Source organism: Hyperolius riggenbachi, chromosome 1 (genome assembly GCF_040937935.1).
Source record: "Hyperolius riggenbachi isolate aHypRig1 chromosome 1, aHypRig1.pri, whole genome shotgun sequence".
In the NCBI taxonomy this organism is placed as follows: Eukaryota; Metazoa; Chordata; class Amphibia; order Anura; family Hyperoliidae; genus Hyperolius; species Hyperolius riggenbachi.
This window is the reverse complement of record NC_090646.1, coordinates 387,355,246-387,374,768: the sequence shown is the minus strand read 5'-3', so window position 1 is coordinate 387,374,768 and position 19,523 is coordinate 387,355,246. Positions and strand designations below refer to the sequence as shown.

The following is a 19,523-nucleotide window of genomic DNA, read 5'->3' as shown; positions in this document are numbered from 1 at the left end:
GGGCATACCTGCAGTTCCAAGAAAAAGCAGAACCATGATCCAGTAGACCCAAAAAAGAAGAAGAGCAAAAAAAGTCCAGAAAGGCTGGAAGACTAGTAGTGGGAGATGTATAAATACCTTCCCAGCCACATTGAACAAGGCAATCGTGAGACCAACTCGCTTCCTCATAACCAGCATGATGAGCAATAGTATCACCTGCAAGTGCAAAGGGAAAAGATGAGTCACAGATATGTGAGCAACAAAGCAAAGACCAGAGATGTCATGCTAAGGAGGGCGCATGTCAGCCACATGGTCTGTGTCACAGTCAAGTGATTTTCAGGGAACCTGCAGAGGTCCACTGCAGCACCCCCTCCTCCTCAAAGTACCCTTAAGATCAAACACCCCTTTAACAGGTGCTCGTGTTCTTATTTCAGCTCTGTGTACTCTGTGATTGTACAGTCTTACCACATCTCTTTAATATAATGGACAACAGACTGAAAAATACCTTAAAGCGGGAGTGTCACCATAAAAATCAAATTTTAACAGCAACTGGTCTGAGTGTATTAAGTGATAAAGATGCTAAACCTGCATTCAAAACATTTTCTGCTGTTATGGTTTGTAGTTATCACATATACTTAAGGAGCACTGGTCCTTTAGTAGTCAGTGCCAAACAGTTGAATGCTGGGGGTTCTTTTTATCTAGAATGTATTCCTCTTCTTCCATTTCCCTGTCTAGCTGCTTATCTGAAACACGATCCTGCTCACTTGTGTTTACAAGCAAGGCTGAGGTGACTCAGAGATTGTAGGAGAAAAGAAGAAAAAAAAAAAAAAAAAAAAAGAAGTGCAGTTCGTAGTATACACCTCAGTCTGAAGACTCTTGAAGGAGGGCAGCTAATGAATACACAATGAGCAAGAGAAGGGAGGGGGGAAAACAAGAGTCAGGGAGGATATGTCGTCAGTATTCGCTTAGCAAGATGGCCACTGCCTAGAATAGGATTCTCTGCTTTTCCTTTATAAAATTCACAGGAATCATTAGTGGATAGCACAAGACATCTGTTATGCAAGTAGAACTAGTATTTATCTACTTATATATGTGTTTTTTATTTCTAGGTTAGCATGGGTGTCGCTTGTTCTTTAAACAGGTTGTCTACATAAGCTCTCGTTCTACTTGAAATTAGGAAGCCTGTACAGTCAATATTGTATGGTGCATGGTCAGCTAAAGGGAGAGTCAACTATGTGTTTTTCTCAAATTTCTTTTATTTATTTTTTTGCCCAGGGATTTGCTTTAACATCAATCTCATGGAAATAAAGCTTTAGGGCCCGTTTCCACTAGGGCGAATTCGCATGCGTGGCCTGCATGCGAATTCGCATAGGCAATGAAAGTGGATGGGACTGTTTCCACTTGTCATTGTTTTCGTGCGTTTTTCTGTGCAGGATTTTTCTGCACGGTAGGGCCTGCAGAATTCGCCTGCGTGAGGAATGCAGGCGAATCGCAGCCCATGTATTTAATAGGGAAAACGCACGTGCGTTTTTTCGCATGAAAAGTAATACAAATTGAGTCAGGCAGTGACATGGTTAAATTCGCATAGACCCTGCCTATGCGAAATCGCATGCGAATTCGCGGCAAAAAACGCACGCGGAATCGCATCCGCATGTGATTTCGTCAGCGGTGGAATCCCAGGGATTCGCACCGCACTCGTGGAAACGAGCCCTTAGCCTAATTTCTGGCTCTACGTATAAGCACTGTTTCATTTAGGTACAGTTTCGCCAGTTATCTTCAACTGTTACCTCTTATTTTGCTGCTATTAATAATCAAGTGAAGAAGTGAGAAAGAGGTGACCCAGTTTCCTCTACAGCCAGCATAATAAACACAAAACAGAAGCTTACCGTGAAGACAGTGGCTGAAATGGCATAGATGAGCAAGGCTTGTTGGTTGTCTTTTGAAATTTGAAGTTGATCTGGGGGAAGATTTTCATTGAATGACTTCCTGTGATCTGCATACAACCACCAGAGTACACCTGTGCCTCCTGCATATTAGTGAATAAAAAAATGCATCAAACAAAGCTTAATTAAAAAAAAAGATAATATTTAGTAAATCTTAATATAGTAAAGAAATAATTTACTGATAGTAGCATACAGGCTGACTAAGAGAATATTTCTATACCAGAAAACGGTAACAACTACCATTCAAAATAGTTATAATTAGGGATGGGGGGTTTAGTGTTAAAGGGGAACTGAAGAGAGAGGTATATGGAGGCTGTCATGTTTATTTCCTTTTAATCAATACCAGTTGCCTGGCAGCCCTGCTGGTCTATTTCTCTGCAGTAGTATCTGATTAAAACCAGAAACAAGCATGCAGCTAGTCTTGTCAGATCAGACTTATAAGTCTGAACCACTAAAACACCTGATCTGCTGCATGCTTGTTCAGGGGCTATGGCTAATAGTATTAGAGGCAGAGGATCAGCCGGGCTGCCAGGCAACTGGTATTGTCTAAAAGGAAATAAACATGACAGCCTCCATATACCTCTCTCTTCAGTTCCCCTTTAAGACAGAGTTCATCTTAGGATTAGGTCAAGTTTATCAGTTACTGGAACTTGCAGGAAATGTGTTAGTGCCAGGCATCAATTTAAATGTGTAGGTTAGGGATAGGGTTGGATGAAAAGATTGGTTATGCTTTAGGATTTGGAGTTAAGGTTAGGTAAAAAGTTTAGCTTACGGGCTGTTGGGAGTAGCAGTCAAGAGCAGCTTACATTAAAGTGAACCTGAGATGAAAGATATAAAATAATTTATACTTACCTGGGGCTTCGTCCAGCCCCATGTACTCTGTTACCCCCCTTGCTTTTGTCCCAGGAGGCTCTGTTCTTCTGCAATCTGCCCTGGTAATAGGGCTCCAGTCATGCCAGTTGGACTGCTCTGCGAATGTGTAGCCTGGCTGCGCCCCCATCATGTCGAGCTTGCTGCACCTGTGCAGTACTACCTGCGCAGGCCCAGAATGCTCCTAGCGATGGGAGTGTGCAGCCGGGCCATGCATGCGCAGAGCAGCCTGACTGGTGTGACTGGAGCCCCATTACCGTGGGCAATTGCAGAAGAACAGAGTGACCCGAGAGAATGGAGAGTGTGGAAATTGACTACAAGTATCAATTCTTTTACATCTTTCATCTCAGGTACACTTTAAAGAGGAACTCCAGTGAAAATAACGTAATGACCAAAAGTGCTTAATTTTTACAATAATTAGGTATAAATCATTTAGTCAGTGTTTGCCCATTATAAAATCTTTCCCTTCCCTGATTTACATTCTGATATTTATCATATGGTCACATTTTTACTGCTGGCAGGTGAGGTCAGTGGAATTAGCTCCTGATTGCTTTTTTGGCAGTTGGAAACAGCTGTTATTTCCCACAATGCAACAAGGCTCCCACAATGTGATGTCAGCACTATGGTCCTGACATCACACTGTTGGAGGGGTTTCACCACAATATCAGCCATACAGAGCCCCCTGATGATCTGTTTGAGAAAAGGAAAAGATTTCTCATGGGAAAGGGGGTATCAGCTACTGATTGGGAAGAAGTTCAATACTTGGTCACCGGCACAGAAGTGTTAGGCACAGAAGTGGGGGAAGGTTAAAGTTAGGCAGAGTAAGGTTTGGTCACTGCAGGAGAGGTCATGTTTAAGCATATTAAATCAAGATTTTGCAATTTACAGTGAGATATCAGCACAGTCATTAAATATGTGCTTGCTGAACTCCTTCTGAAAATGCTACTTCCTCATCTCACAAATTACAGGAATTGTTTGTCTACACTAAAGGTGCGTACACACATGCGACTATAGTCGTTTGAAACGATCGTTGCCCGATCCTTTCAAACGACGATCGTTTGAAAAAAAGCAGCCAACGACCATTAAGTCTAACGACGGACGAGCTAGATCGTTCAAAACGAATGATCTAGCTTGGCGGATTTTTCCCAACGACGATCGTTTGCAAAAGTAGTACATCGTTGGAAACGATCGTTCGTACTAGGCTTGACATGCGCATTTCACTATTTCTCCATGAAACTTCATTTTTATGCACAGGCGCAATAGTTACTTTTACGTGATGTAACGTTCCTTCTAACGATGAGATCGTTACACACCTTTTAAAACTAACTTTACTTAGGTCGTTCTTTCATCAATTAAAGGTTCGTTCGTCGTTGACAACGAACAATCGTTGTCGCATGTGTGTATGTAGCTTTAGTTACATGTAGGTAGCTACTCTGAAGCCCATCACTGTTACGGAGGTGACCATCACCTAATTAAGTGCATTTGACTAGTAGATCTGCTGCTCTTAAATCTCATGGACTTACGTAAATAATAACATGTTGTATACAGGGGTTGGACAAAAATGGAAAATCAACAAAATATATTTTAATATGGTGTAGGACCACCTTTTGCGGCAATTACAGCTTAAATTCTCCGAGGTATTGATTCATACAAATTGTGAATTGTTTTCAAAGGAATTTTAGCACATTTTTCAGTTAAAACACCCTCCAGTTCTTTTAGAGACGATGGTGGCGGAAATAGACTTCTTACTTGTATCTCTAATAACGACCATAAATGCTCAATGTTGAGGTCTGGGGATTGTGGTGGTCAGATGAGATGCTCAACTTCACTATGCAGGGGATACACGGTAAGTTTCTGTACCGTATATCGAGCCGCACGATAGATTACGGCGCGTCCCTGCTTGTCCCTGCGGGCGCCCGGATTGATTCCCGCTCGTACCCGTGGGCGGCTCATCTTCCGCTTGTTTTTTCTATTGTCCTGCCCACCGGTATCGAGCACGGAATCGATCCGGCGGGGTATCGGACACGACGGAAAATTATCAATCGAGCCATCAGCGGCTCGATTGATAAAGAAAAACACACAGTGTATGCCCAGCATTAGAATGTTCCTCGTGCCATTCTTTAACAATTCTAGCTGTATGGATTAGGGCATTATCGTGAAAGATGGCATTCCCCTCCGGAAGCAGTTCTTGAACCATAGGATGAACTTGGTCGCCCAAAATTCCTAAATCTCGGCTGTTAATTCTTCCATGAAGGGAAATCATTGGCCCAGCAGATTTCCAAGAAATAGCACCCCAGATCATCACAGAAGCCCCGCCATGTTTTATGGTTGGGAGAAGGCAGTCTGGATTAAATGCTTCTTTCGGCTGTCTCCAAACACACACTCGGCCGGAGGTCGGAAATAAGGTAAACGATGATTCGTCAGAGAAAATCACATTTTTACACTGCTCAAAGGACCAATTCTGGTGGTTTCTAAATAAGAAAAACCCTTGAGGACATAAATTGCTTTAAATGTGCTGTATTATTGTCCACACAGTTACATACACACAATACAAAACACCCCCAAGAATTGCACTACCCCTTACATAAAAACCCTGGAGCAGGTGATCACCTGTACAATTTCCCCATGAACCCCATCATGCCTCTAAGATGACACCCTGCCGGCCGGCATAACTGATAATGGACACTGTCCTAGTCCAGAAAGGGCTTCAATAAACGAAGAATTCCTTCAGCTTGCCCCCAGCCGGGCACCCACTTTTCACAGTCTCAGATCAACAATAGCAATCCTTAAATGGCATGCTAAGTGTTAGTAGAGGTTAGAGGAAAAGCTCACCTACTTCTCCAGGCGGATACAATCACATGCATATCAGGTTAGTCCGTAGTAACCCTCCCCAGTGCACTTGGGGGGTTCCCTTGGCAACCGCTAGTACTACTTTCGCCTTATCGCCGGTGTTAGCCGGTCATACACTCCCGTGTCCCATGTTTGCAGGCGTCCCCGCTTTCAACACGACCTCCAGCATTGCTGATTTGGATCCACAAGGCCGCACACTCCTGTCCCCGGCTCCACGCTACACGCCGGGCAGGTCCAGCGGCTCGGAAAGGACTCGTACTTCCGCGGTTGCTCAACTACGGCAGCCTGGATGTTCCACACTTAGCCAACGCGTTTCATCAATTTCCTTTGACTTTCTCAAGGCAAATACACATACAGAATGCTCCCTCTTGTGGGCCTTTTTATAGTTGCAGGCATCTCCTTTTGAGAAAGATCTTCTGGCTATTTGCGCTCTTTACTGGCATCTTGTGGGCATTCATATTATGACATCCTAATTTATTAGATAAACAACCCAACCTGGATTTGTCCATTATATCACCCTTCGTACCTTTCAACTGCTACCAATCTAACACCTCAAATATCTCTCCATTTGCCTGTTCTCAACCTTTTACAACCCACCTATTTTTTGGAGCCTCTTATATCTTATCAGAATCACTTTAAAATACATGTAATCCCCGGTGGAGGGAGGGGACCCAGCATCCCCAATGGGAAAGCCGCCACACCATAGCTACCCTACACAGACATCAATTTCAAACCGGTTCGGGGCTTGGATATCACGCCTAGAGGAAAACTCCCAAATTAAAGTCTACATTCATTCCTAACGGGGCTCGTGTGTTGCATTTATATATCCACATACATTCTTTTTGCAACAACACTTTATCAAAATCCCCCCTCCTAGGGCTAATGTTCAACTTATATATCCCTCTGAATCTTAAACCCTTAGGGTCACTATCATGAAATTCCAAGAAATGCTGTGCCACTGCACTATCAACGTTTTTTCCCTTGATATTTTTAATATGCTCCCCTATGCGTGTCTCCAAGTCCCTTCCCGTTTTTCCTATATAAATTTTGTTGCATGGACATATCAACTGGTAAATAACTTTAGTAGTTGTGCATGAAATGTAATCTCTTATTTTATATTCAATTGTACCTCCACTATCATGGAAAGTGTCTCCCTCCAGTGCATATCTGCAAAATCTACAGTTCTGACACTTAAACATTCCTTTCCTTTTCCTTATGGTTCTTTGATCTCTCCGAAATTCACTTCTTGTTAACATATCCCCCAAACTGCTGCTTCTTCTTGCCAATACCACTCTATACCACTCTAAACCGTTTGAAAACCTCTGCTTTTAAAGACAAATGTTTAAAATTGCAGTTCTTCCATGGAATCCAGATTTGTGCAGCTCCCGACGAACAGTTTTTGTGGAAACTGGGTTCTGTAGGTATTCATTCAGCTCTGCAGTGATTTTAGGAGCCGTGGTCTTGCAAGCTTTTCTAACAAATCGATTTAGAGTCCGACGGACTCTCTCAGACAACTTCAACTTTCGGCCACAACTGTGCTTTGCTGAGGACATTTTTCCTTCTCTTTCAAAGGCAGTCATTACTTTTGAGACAGTACCTTTGAAATGCCAAGCATTCTGGCAGTTTCTGTTACAGTAGCGTCTGCCATACGACCACCAACAATTTGGCCTATTTGAAAGTCAGAGATCTGCCATTTTTATAAATTATAACCAACTTTGTCTCAAATGACAAAAATAATAAACAAAAAAAATTAACATGTCAAGTTTTGATTGCTCAAAACATGTTCAAAGATTAGGATGCCAAAATGTTAGGAGTTTCCATTATTTTGTCCAACCCCTGTATGTTATGTGGTCTTGTTTACCTGAGACAGTATTTCCCTAATTTTAAGACCAGCTAAGAACCACATTTTTTTTAAATATATCCTCATATGCAAAAACTGAAACAGTCAACTTTATCTTCTGACAGCATGTGAATGCCTCCATAAAAAAAAATGACTGCTACTCTATTTGCCATACGATTGACAGCAAAATGTGTGACAAAAGATTTTGCATATGCAGACAGTTTCATTTTTTTTTTCATTTAAAATTGTTCCTACAGCTTGCACAGTCTTTGAAGAAAGTAAAATTATGAAAGCTTTTCTTTAATCAAATGTAACTCTTAATGCAGTTGTAGATAGGGCAGCAAAAGCAGGAGGCTGCTGATTAGCAACTAATTTATAACCACTGTTACAAAGTGACAAGGTCACTGAAAATAACGGTTGTGTGTTCAGTACATGGTTTTCATACAAATCCACATTGTAGTGTGCATGGTGACTGTACAATTAAAATGAAAATATGTGTATACAATGTGCTAGATAAAATCGATTATAACACTGACCTATCATATAAGTTCACTTAAGCATTCTAGACAATGTAATGAATATGTCCATGAAGACAGCACACATTTTATAGTACTTGCGAAAGGTGACCTTGATGAAAAAAAATGTAGGTGTAGCCAGGGATACATTATTGGGGTCTGGAATCGGCAAGCTAATGATATTATCGCTTGTTCATACTGCATTGTAATGTTCCAGCATGGTACCAGGACAAGTACAAATCACACCATTTCTCAGATTAGATTCTCAGAATAAGTAATAGCTTGATAATCTTTCTTGGTCTCTGTCCTTGAAGCTAAGCGGAATAAAATCAGCATGACACTTGGCCACTTGCCAATTACAATTCAAACTAGCATTTGTAGAATAGGAGTCTAGTAATGTTTAGAATCTGACAAAACATGAGGGCCAATTGTTATGGCAAAGCATTCAAGTGATTGCCTGTCAGTTATCCTTGGTGTAGGTCCACAATATTGGGGTGCTTTTTCAAAACAATGGACATACCGGTAGTAGTTGAGAACATAATATGGACCAGATTTTTGCAATAAACTTTGATTGCCCTAAATTACAGAAGTTGTCACTGCAGGCGTGTGGACATGGCTTAGTCACAGAACTAGAGGTGGTCAAAGGGATGGTTATTTTCCCAGTGTGATGCAAATATTGTTGCCATTTGTAAGCAGCTACGAATTGGGGCAATTAAACGCAATTGCTGACTAGGGATGGTCAAGATGGTCAATTGCTGACTAGTTTGAGATAAATTATTCTGAGTCGGTGCAGGGTTATTCAAAAAATGATTTCAAATATATGCAGCTTCAAAATAGCCCAATCAAATGCTGCAGATGTGGAATTCGACTGGTCCCTTTTTAAGCTGCATAAACTTGCATACAGTATTTGAATAATCCTGCATCAACTTCTCTTCATCCATTGAGTGTTAATGTACTAATATGTAAGAGTGCTTAAAGGACAGTTGTTATGAGAATCTCCAGACATTCCCAGCTTGCTGCAAGAGTAATAAGCTACACAGAGCAACATGCTTTCCTATTCATTTTCAACACTTGTACTAGTCTATTCACAGGTAGCCAACTCCTGTTAACTGTTTGTTAGAAGCATTATGGAATGCATATGTTTTAAAGGCACATACAAACAACATACCCAAGCTGAAATCATCTTTGTTATTACATTAACACTTTTAATTTGAAACATCGAGCCAAATCAGAAAAAAAAAATTCTCAAGGAAAGTGGAAGTTCCCCTTAAGCGATTTTTTACAATACTTGAGAAAGGGTTGAAAAGGATTTTCTCTTACCTGGGGCTTCTTCCAGCCCCCTATCTGTTAGCTCCCTCTGTGTCTGATCCATTGTGCTGCTGTAGCCAAATTAAAGTCAGGAACCCAGGGGCTACTGCGCTGGCTGTATACCACCTAGATAGCACTCCCATGGCCAGGAGCACAGTTACAAGTCTGTACAGACTGCGCACTTGCAGAATGCTCCAGGCAACTTAGGAACCCGCTTTGCAGTCAGCAAAACGCATGCGCAGTAGTCACAGACTAAAGCTGCGTACTCGCCGTCCGACTGCTCCTGCAACAGTCACCAGCGACGCCTCTTCCTGCCAGCGGGTGTACATGACATCACGCAACGCTACACGCCAGGAGTTACATAGTTACATAGTTATTTTGGTTGAAAAAAGACATACGTCCATCGAGTTCAACCAGTACAAAGTACAACTCCAGCCCGTCCCCCACATACCCCTGTTGATCCAGAGGAAGGCGAAAAAAACCCCACAAGGTATGGTCCAATTAGCCCCAAAAGGGAAAAAATCCTTCCTGTCTCCAGATAGCAATCAGATAAAATCCCTGGATCAACATCATTAGGCATAACCTAGTAATTGTAGCCATTTACTAGGTTATGCCTAATGATGTTGATCCAGGGATTTTATCTGATTGCCATCTGGAGTCAGGAAGGAATTTTTGAGTTTAAGATACTTCAAGCGAACTTGGTACTTTGTGCGGGAGTCGTCAGGGTTCTTAGCAATCCGCTGTGACAAGTGTTATTGTGGCTCAAATGCTAAGCAACGTTCGCATGATTGTGTGTCTGTACCCACGGCGCAATATCTCAGAAATGACCGCTCAGCACTCAAAAAATCGTCGGTCTGGAAAATCGTGACATGGGTACATAGCTTAACAGGAGTTACAGCTGCACAATGGATCAGCCCAGGAGGCCATTGAGGAAGCGTACAGACTGCAGACGGCTTGAAGAAGTCCTAAGCAATTAAAAACCCTTTTGTTCCCCCCACCTCAGGCAGTAGCAGTACATTTAAAGGAAATGTCAGCGTGAAGGGGAAAATTATATTTTTTGCGTACTTGCTTGAGGAATCTAAGAGGACAGCCAATCAACTAAAGAGGCACTACAGTGATGTAGTAGAATGCAGTAAATTACTTAGGATACCCACTTCCTCTATGTATATATTGCTGTATATATTGGTATGTAGCCCCACCCTCCCAGTGATGCTTAGCCCAGGTTGTTAAAGCGGATCAGAGATGAAAAATTAATTATAACAACTAACTTGTCTCTATATCTTACCGTATCTAAAGTTTAGATAGTTTACAGAGCAAATCTAGCTGCAAACACACACTCAAGCTGCTCTGCACCTCCAGCTATCAGCCTGTGAAAACATTACTCCCCTCTCCTCCTACCCTCTGAAATCTCTGGCTAGTAACACCTCCTCCTCCTCCTTCTGCCCAGACTGAGCTCCCATAAGCCCTTGCTACATGGGTCTCAGAGTGCCTAGGCGCTGGAGGGGCTGTGGGCGAGGCTTGTTTAGTTTATAGAGAATTAGGGTATTAAAACAAACCCAAAAAAGTATTTGCCTTGAAGAATGCCCTATAAACTATATGTAAGGAACCCAATTATGCAATGAGTAAAAGTTTATCTCAGATCCACTTTAACCATTTAAGCCCGCAGGGATTTTTAACCTTATGCAGCAGAGCAATTTTCACCTCCCATTCAGTCACCAATAACTTTGTCACTACTTATCACAATTAATTGATCTATATCTTGTTTTTTCCCGCCACCAATTAGGCTTTCTTTGGGTGGTACATTTTGCTAAGAATTATTTTTTTCTAAATGCATTTTAGAACAGGAATATTAAGAAAAAAGATGGAAAAAATTCATTTCTCCATTTTCGGCCATTATAGCTTTAAAATAATACATGCTACCATAACTAAAACCTATGTATTTTATTTGCCCATTTGTCTCGGTTATTACACCATTTAAGTTTTGTCCCCAACACAATGTATGGCACCAATATTTTATTTGGAAATAAAGGTGCATTTTTTCAGTTTTGCGTCCATCACTATTTACAAGCTTTTAATTAAAAAAATGTTCGTAATATACCCTCTTCACATGCATATTAAAAAAGTTCAGACCCTTAGGTAACCATTTATGGTTTGTTTGTTTTTTATATTGTAATTTTTTTTTTCATAAAAAAATTTATTTGGATAATTTTTGGTGTGGGAAATAAACAGTTCATTTTACATGTAATAATGTGGGTTTATTGTATTAAAAAATGTATGTAGATGTAGTTTTACTATTTGGCCACAAGATGGCCACCGTGAAATTTTTTTTAAGTCCTCCTCGCTTCCAAGAAGCATGAGGAGGACGGGAAACTTTTTTCCAGAAAGACCACAGCCTCTAAAAGGAAGCAGTCGTTTTTTTCTGCCGGGGACTTAGATCAATGAATGGAGATCCCATTCATTGATCTCTGGCTACTGGTGGGGGGGGGGGGGGGGGGGGGGTGGCATAAATGGTTAACCACATGAGGACAGCAGTGTTAAACCCCCCTAGTGACCTGGCCATTTTCCCCTAATTGGGCCACTGTGGCTTTAAAGGATACCCCAACTGAAATGTGACATAATGAGATAGACATGGGTATGTACAGTGCCTAGCACACAACTAACTATGCCGTGTTCCTTTTTTTATTTTTCTGCCTGAAAGAGTTAAATATAATGTATGCAAGTGGCTGACTCAGTCCTGACTCAGACAGGAAGTGACTACAGTGTGACCCTCACTGATAAGAAATTTCAACTATAAAACACTTTCCTAGCAGAAAATGGCTTCTGAGAGCAAGAAAGAGGTAAAAAAAGGGGAATTTCTTATCAGTGAGGGTCACACTGTAGTCACTTCCTGTCTGAGTCAGGACTGAGTCAGCCACTTACATACCTGATATTTAACTCTTTCAGGCAGAGAAAGAAAAAAAGGAACACAGCATAGTTATCTGTGTGCTAGGCACTGTACATACACATGTCTATCTCATTATGTCAAATTTCAGTTGGGGTATCCTTTAAGGCCTCGCTGCAGGGCTGTCCAACTCAGCACATAAGTGATTTGCCCCCCCCCCCCTTTCTCCCACCAACAGAGCTTTCTGTTGGTGGGGTCAGATCACCCCCAGAATGGTTTATTTATTTTATTTATTAAATTTCCTTATTTTTTTATGAATTTAATATCCCTCCCTCTGTCAGCCTATCACAGCAGAACGCTCCTGTGTCCCCAGTACAGCGCTGCCTTGGATCGCAGCGCTGTACAGTCCTATTAGATAGTGGTTTCGGCGTCTAACAGTCTCCGAGCGGCGATCGCCGCTGGGAGACTGAAGGCGGAGCGGAGCTCAGTCATTCCACAGTCATTCCAGCAGGTGTGCACACGCATTAGATCCTCTGCTATCCCCGCCTGCAGCCATTGGAGTGGTCCTGGGGCTGCCGCCGTGTTCACACCATGCGGATTTTTCCTCTCGGAGCAATCTGGAAAACCAATAATTTTCACCAGCTTCAGAATTCTCAGACAAACATTCCAAGAAATGCACCTAGCAGGACTAAAGATGTTGCCACCTGTGATAAATTTCACAATGTAAAATCGAGGTGAGGAAACATTTTACAGCAGGCAAGCGCTGCATAAATAATTTTTAAATGAATATTGTAAAAAAAAAAAAAAAAAAATATTTTATTCATTACATTACTTTCATTATAGTTCCTCTTTAAGTGCACGGTTTCAGATTGTATTAGTGGATACACAGACACATGCACACATGATTCATAAATTGTCATTTCCTATAGCTTCCAGCAGCCACCAGTGCAAATAGACCTATATTACTCACCTAGTGATCCCAGCACAACCAAGATGGTTAAGATCCAAACAAGCACTCTAGAGATGTATCGGATTATAACCATCAGTATCATTGAAAGTACTGAAAGAGAAAGATGAACACATTGAAGACCATTTGTACAGCATCATACATGAATTATCAATAACACTTTACTAGAGAAGATAAAAAGGAATATTATGTGATACCAGTACACAATTTTTCAATGACTTATTACTAAACAAGGAGTATTCAAGTTCAGTTGTTACAAGAAAGAAAAAATGCAAAGTGTTTAAATCTGCAATTCTGTATATGGATCAAAAAATGGCCAATTTCACAAAAAAAGACTCCATAGCCTGGGACAGAAGGGGTCAGCTTTCATAGGTTACAACTCACAATTACTTCAAAAAAATATATTAAAGGGAACCTTAACTGTGGATAGGAAAAAAAGTTTCACTTACCTGGGGCTTTCCCAAGCCCCCTGCAGCCGTCCTGTGCCCTCGCAGCTCCTCAAGTGTCATCCGGTCCCCTGCTGCAACTTAGTTTAGTTTTCGGCGACTGCCAGTCGGCTCCCGGCAACGCATCCTATTGTTCGCCTTCCCCACTGTGAAGCGCGGGGTAAAGTTTGGCTTTAATTCACCAAAGATGAGCAGTCCATATATGTGTAATGCAAAATTGGTGTACTTATCGTGGCAGATGGTGTACAGCCCGACGATGATGTTTAGCTGTGCTTCTTCTGAGGTCTAGTGTGGAAGTTTAATGCAAATTGTAATTGGGCCAGTCAAATCCACTTCCTGCCCATTTGGATTAGCCATAATTCCAAGTTGCAAGCTAATTTGTTAGCATCTAACTAACCACCTGTATTTGCTACCTTTTGTGATGTGACACACGTACCACAGGCAGCATAAAATGTAGTATGAAACGACAAAAGCATTAGCAGACCATATATTTTGCTTGTCTAAAAATTGAGACTATCAGCACACTATGCTGCTGTAAATTGCAGAGACCAGCTTTACTGGCTTGATCTAGAGGTGTGCAGTACAGCCACAGGAGGCTTAAATATTACAGATAGTTTGTCAGCAGAGTGCTTTAGAAGGTGACCTCCTGTATCAGGTATGCTTACTATCTGCCAACTACTGTATTGATTTTGTCTCACAGCCTTGGACTGTGAATAATCTGAAATGCCCAAAAGCTTAAAGCGCAAAAGGATGAAAATAAATTGTGCTTGTGTGCAGATGCAATCAAGAAAGAACTATTTCTTAAGTAAGAAATCAAAGACAAAGTATTAGGCAAATCATATTGGGAATTTAAGGCATACAGTCCAATTTCAAGTGGTTAAAATATGGCATCTATTCTTAAAGGGTACCAGAGGTGAATAACAAAAAAAAAAAAAAAAAAAAAAAAAAAAAAAACATTTAGGTATGCCCAGAGGCTTCCCTCTTCATAGCTATCATTAAAGGAAACCAGACACGACAAGTCATCAAAGTTTTATACACACCTGGGGCTACGTAGCGCACTGCGTTCACTCAGACTGGCCGGGACCGGGCACAGAAGACGAAGAAGACTGAGGACGGTGGCGTGGGAGAGATCTGAGCGGATGGGGCTAGAAGAAGCCCAGGTATGTATTAAACTTTGAAGACTCATCATCTCTGGTACACTTTTAGCTGGGAGATTTGGGAGCAGGGTAAAGCCAAAACAAGTCTCACCCTGCTCCTGAAAAAGTCCCAGCAGCTATACTATTCCCTCTCCAGGCCGCCATAGACTCAGGCGGTAAGATGTAATTCGACTTACAGCTATTGCTGGCGGCCAAATTAAGCTGTTTTTTAAGTAATTTGGGCTCAGTTTTTTGCCGGTGCTCAAATTTGAGTTTGAACGCCGCTTTACCCGTGATCCCTATATCAGTGCAAAAATCAGCGGTTTTACTTTGCTTCATCCTCTTCATCCTACAGAGGATTGCCATGTCCTTTTGGCCCCTACCATTACCATGTGATGACCCGCAAAAGAAATCTGACAAGAACTTTCAATTTCCTGTCATCCAAAATTGGTCAGATCAATTATTTCTGACAGGTCCGATCTGATTTCCAATCATTTTTATAATCGCTTTTGTTGTTTGATTGGAAAATCGATCAGAAAAATGATCGAAAATCAGATCGGACCTGTCAAATAATTGAGCTGACCAATCTAGAGGACAGGAAATTGCATGGTGTGTACCAAGCATAAAAAGATTTAAAGCGGATCCGAGATGAAAAACTAACTATAACAAGTAACTTTTCTATATAACTTATCTAAAGTTTAGATGGTTTACACAGCAAATCTAGCTGAAAACGGCTTTAAAAGAATATGATTATTTCTTCCTGTGATACAATGACAGCAGCTATGTTTGTAAACATTACACAGAGGCAGGCTTATTTGCATCTTGAGCAAAAAAACCTAATCCCCCCTCCTCCTCCCCTCTGCCTCTGAAATCTCTGGCTAGTAATACCTCCCCCTCCTCCTGCCCAGACTGAGCTCCCATGAGCCCTTGCTACTGTCTTAAAGTGCCTTGGCTCTCTGAAAACCTGTGGGTGTGGCTTGTTTAGTTTATAGGGAATAAGAGTATTAAAACAAACAAGTATTTGGCTTGAGGAATGCCCTATAAACAATAGGAAAGGGACACAAATATGCAATGAGTAAAAGTTCATCTCGGATCCACTTTAAAAAGAAATTGGTGTTGCACTACTTTTAAAAAAAATCCAGCACTACTGATAATTTTAATGCAAATGCCTTGCAAATTATTTAAATTTTCCATACAAACGGCTAAACTGCACATACAAAGGCTACAGAAACTGGTTTGCTCCACTTAAAAGGTACCCACAGCCTTTGTAATCATAGAAGAATTAAATACATGGAAGCATTCAACAGTAAGTCTTTATATGCAAGCAACTTCCTTGCTGAATCTTGACAGTAAACTTATTCAAGGTTATTACTGTATCCTGTGAAACCTGTTATTGCAGGGTTAGGGCCCTTTTACATTTAATCAGTTGGTATGCGTTAGTACGCGTTTTTTCTATAGCAGTGCATTGGGAAGAATATTTCAGTTAAAACGCGTTAAGTGTAAAAGGTGCCATAGGAAAACATGGACATTACTTTGAAAATCAGTTTTCTTTCCGTTTTAACTGAGAGCAACTGATTAAGTGTAAAAGGGCCCTTACACTATTGGTTGTGGTTATATCTCTTCTATATGCGTACGTTATACACTGTGCCACTGCCTTTCATAGAGTGTCTTTTAAAATAAAGAAAGCTTTGAGAACTAGTAAGAGGTTCAGAGCCATCAGAGTAAAATACCTACTGTGAGTGACGGGTACATAGGAAGTAAGTAAAGTATAGTGCATTTACTCTGGGACAATATGTACCGTATTTTCCGCCATATGACACGCACTTTTCCTCCCTCAAAAAATGGGGCGAAAAAGTCCCTGCGTCTTACAAACCGCTGCCACGTCGGGGATTCTCTGCATGTGTGTGCCCACTCCCCCCGCATACCCAAGTCTCCTTGCTCCGCCATGTAATGTAGTGGCAGCTGGCTTAGGCCCGGTTCACATTTGTTTAAAAACGTATCCGTGGCTCCATTTTTTGGGGGCTGGGACCAAAACCAGAGCCATGGATACAAATGTTAAAAATAGCGGCCGTCTTCACCCACTTTAAAAATAGATCTGTGGGCTATACAGGGGATCGGCTTTTAAAAATTGAATGGAGGGTCCGGATTTGCAGGGTTTTCACGGACTCCGGATACACGGAGGGGTAGTGAAAACCAATGCAAAAACGGATCTCCCTCTACACAGACAGCTATGGACACAGAATCAGATCAGTTTCCAGAGTCCCAGCCCTGTCTGTGGGTGTGGAGGGGGCCACCATGCTGGAGGGGGTAGCAGGCAGAAAGGGGGGCAGCGGAGACATCCCCACTCCCCTTCCAGCTAATTTCTCTTAAAGAGGAGCTGTTAGGTATAGGGTCTCAGAGAAAATAAACACATATATCAGTAGCTAAAGATTGGCTGTACTTACATTACATATGCATTTCACTGTCCACGTTTGGATTTCACAGAATTTGTATATAGTATATGCAGAGAATGATGCTCCTGACAGCTCATGGCAGGTTCCATGTTTGTGAAGCCAAATGTGTCGTCATGTCCTGCCTGCTTCTGATCACAGAACAGCTCATACTGAATAACACTAGTTTGCAGTGAATATTAATGAGCCATGTGGCTAGGAACAATAGCGGACTCCTGCAGTGTACGCTGCCCCGAGATTTATCTGTGCTGTGGCTGGACTGAGTTTTAGAAGCTGCTGAAACTTGATCCCGTCTTCTCCTTAGCAGCCGAGGGGAGGGCCCCAGAATGCTTTGCAGTATGTTATGCGGCTTGCGTCCTGCTTAGGTCTAAGCATTGCTGATAAGCATACATCAAAGGTAAGAGAGATCTTTATCTTCAGTAATGTCTTTTTGGCTTCCTTCTAAACTGTTTAACACAGGAGACTAGAGGTTTAAATTAGCTTCTGCAGCCTGACAGTTACTCTTTAAAATCAGTCAGGTAGCGAGCGGCAAACGCGATTACTCCCTTGTGTTCCAGCCCCTCACTGTGTCACTTTCTGCAATGCCGCCCTCTGTACTTCATTGGGCGGCATAGTAGACAGTGACGCAGCGAGCGGTGGAACAAGGAAGTGAGCGAGTTCCCCGCTCGCTGCTGAATTGATTTTAAAAGAAACTAGCTGGAGGGGGAGCGGGGAAGGGGGCACACCGCCGCTGTGCCCACTGCCCCCTTCCTGCCTGCTACCGCCTCCAGCATGGCGGTCCTCTCACCCATGGCTACTGGACAACTAAACAGACTGGAAACGTGCTGCATTTGCAGCACTGATTTGGGGTTTTTTTTTATCCCTTTGTTCCAGGTTTGGAGAACCGGACCGTGGATTGCGTTCTGCAATCGCATGTAGTGTGGACAGAGCCTTACCTAATCATGGCCCCTGCGGGGATTGCAGACCATCTTGTCCTCAATGCAGCTTGCTCTAGTTACGGCTTGTTCTGATGACGAGATTAATACCAAGCTGTTCACTAGATCGAGCTGCGCGGAGGAGAAGGTCACCATGGTTTTTTTATGGAAAACAATTTTATGAATTTTCAAAACATAGATAACAATACAAACACAACAGTTGTATCCCCCCCAGTCCCTCCCTCTCCCGGTTCGGGTCCAGTCCGCATGACCAGAAATTGTTCATGATCCATAGACATAATATTAGTTAACAGTAATTAAAAGCATAGTTTAACAGAAATACTGCAGAAACAGATTAAACACATCTCTATTAAAAAAAAAAAAAAAAAAAAAAAAAGAGCATACTAGAGCAGAGTACACAACGACATTAAAAAGAGGATATATATCAATTTTGAATTTAGACATCCATTTAGTCCATATCTTGTAGAACTTCTTTTATGGCCCTCTATTAACATATAGAGGCCACCATGGTTTAGGTAAGCCAGCTGCCACTAAACTACACTAAGCTACAGGGGGGAGCAGGAGACATGGGGGAGGTAGTCGAGGCAAGTGGTGGGGGGGGGGGGGCACCCTGGGGACAGAAGACGACACTCATGGGGGACACATGGAGGAAAAATGACACACAAGGGACCCAGGAGGACACACAAGGGACACTATTTTTTCCCCTAGTTTTTGCCCTCTAAACCTAGATGCATCATATTCCGGAGCGTTTAATACGGCAGCATATACGGGTATGCACGTATGCATCTATGTATTTAACATTTTACATTTTTGCCATAATGTCCCTTCAACGAGACAGAGGCACTCAGACTCCTTATTTTAAATGACCTTAGCATATAGTTTCCAAGTTTGTGCAGAAGATTTTAGCTTCTGTCACTTCTGGGATTCTATAGGTGACTGCAAATTGGAATGGACAAGTACCTTTTATTGACATAAACAATCTGAAAAGTATGGCAATAATAATGTTCTGACAAAGAAAGGAGAGTTTCCTTTAACTTCTATAATTACATGCAGTGGAACAGCCTAGGAACTTAAATATGCAGGCAGGAAATCAGCCCAAAGTCACTTCTACAGAAAGTTTCAAGGGGAGCCATTGAGTTTCAATATACATTTATTTTAAAAATGTCAATACCCAAACAGACAGGTTAACACATTGTCATCTAATAGGCAATACTTTCTAGGTATAACAGTTATCTGGTTAAGTCAGATTTACTTAAAATGGATCATCACCAGATCTTAATACCAATATGGAGAACAAATTATAAAAATCCATACTATAAAATAAAACCATAAACAGATAATTCCCCTTATAAAATAAGTTTATGCTTGCAGTCAAACCATTTAGCATAGTCCAAAAGCTCACA

General features: G+C 41.7%; 1 protein-coding gene across 1 annotated transcript in view; it reads right to left on the bottom strand.

Moving 5' to 3' along the window:
- The window catches only part of SLC44A1 (solute carrier family 44 member 1), a 188,756-nt gene that overhangs the window by 62,567 nt on the left and 106,666 nt on the right, over positions 1–19,523 (bottom strand). Inside the window, exons 7-9 of the mRNA XM_068234429.1 lie at positions 13,157–13,246; positions 1,866–2,005; positions 9–195 (exon numbers count right to left, since the gene is read on the bottom strand). Coding sequence (XP_068090530.1) covers positions 9–195; positions 1,866–2,005; positions 13,157–13,246 — 417 coding nt within the window. The remainder of the gene's footprint in view (positions 1–8; positions 196–1,865; positions 2,006–13,156; positions 13,247–19,523) is intronic.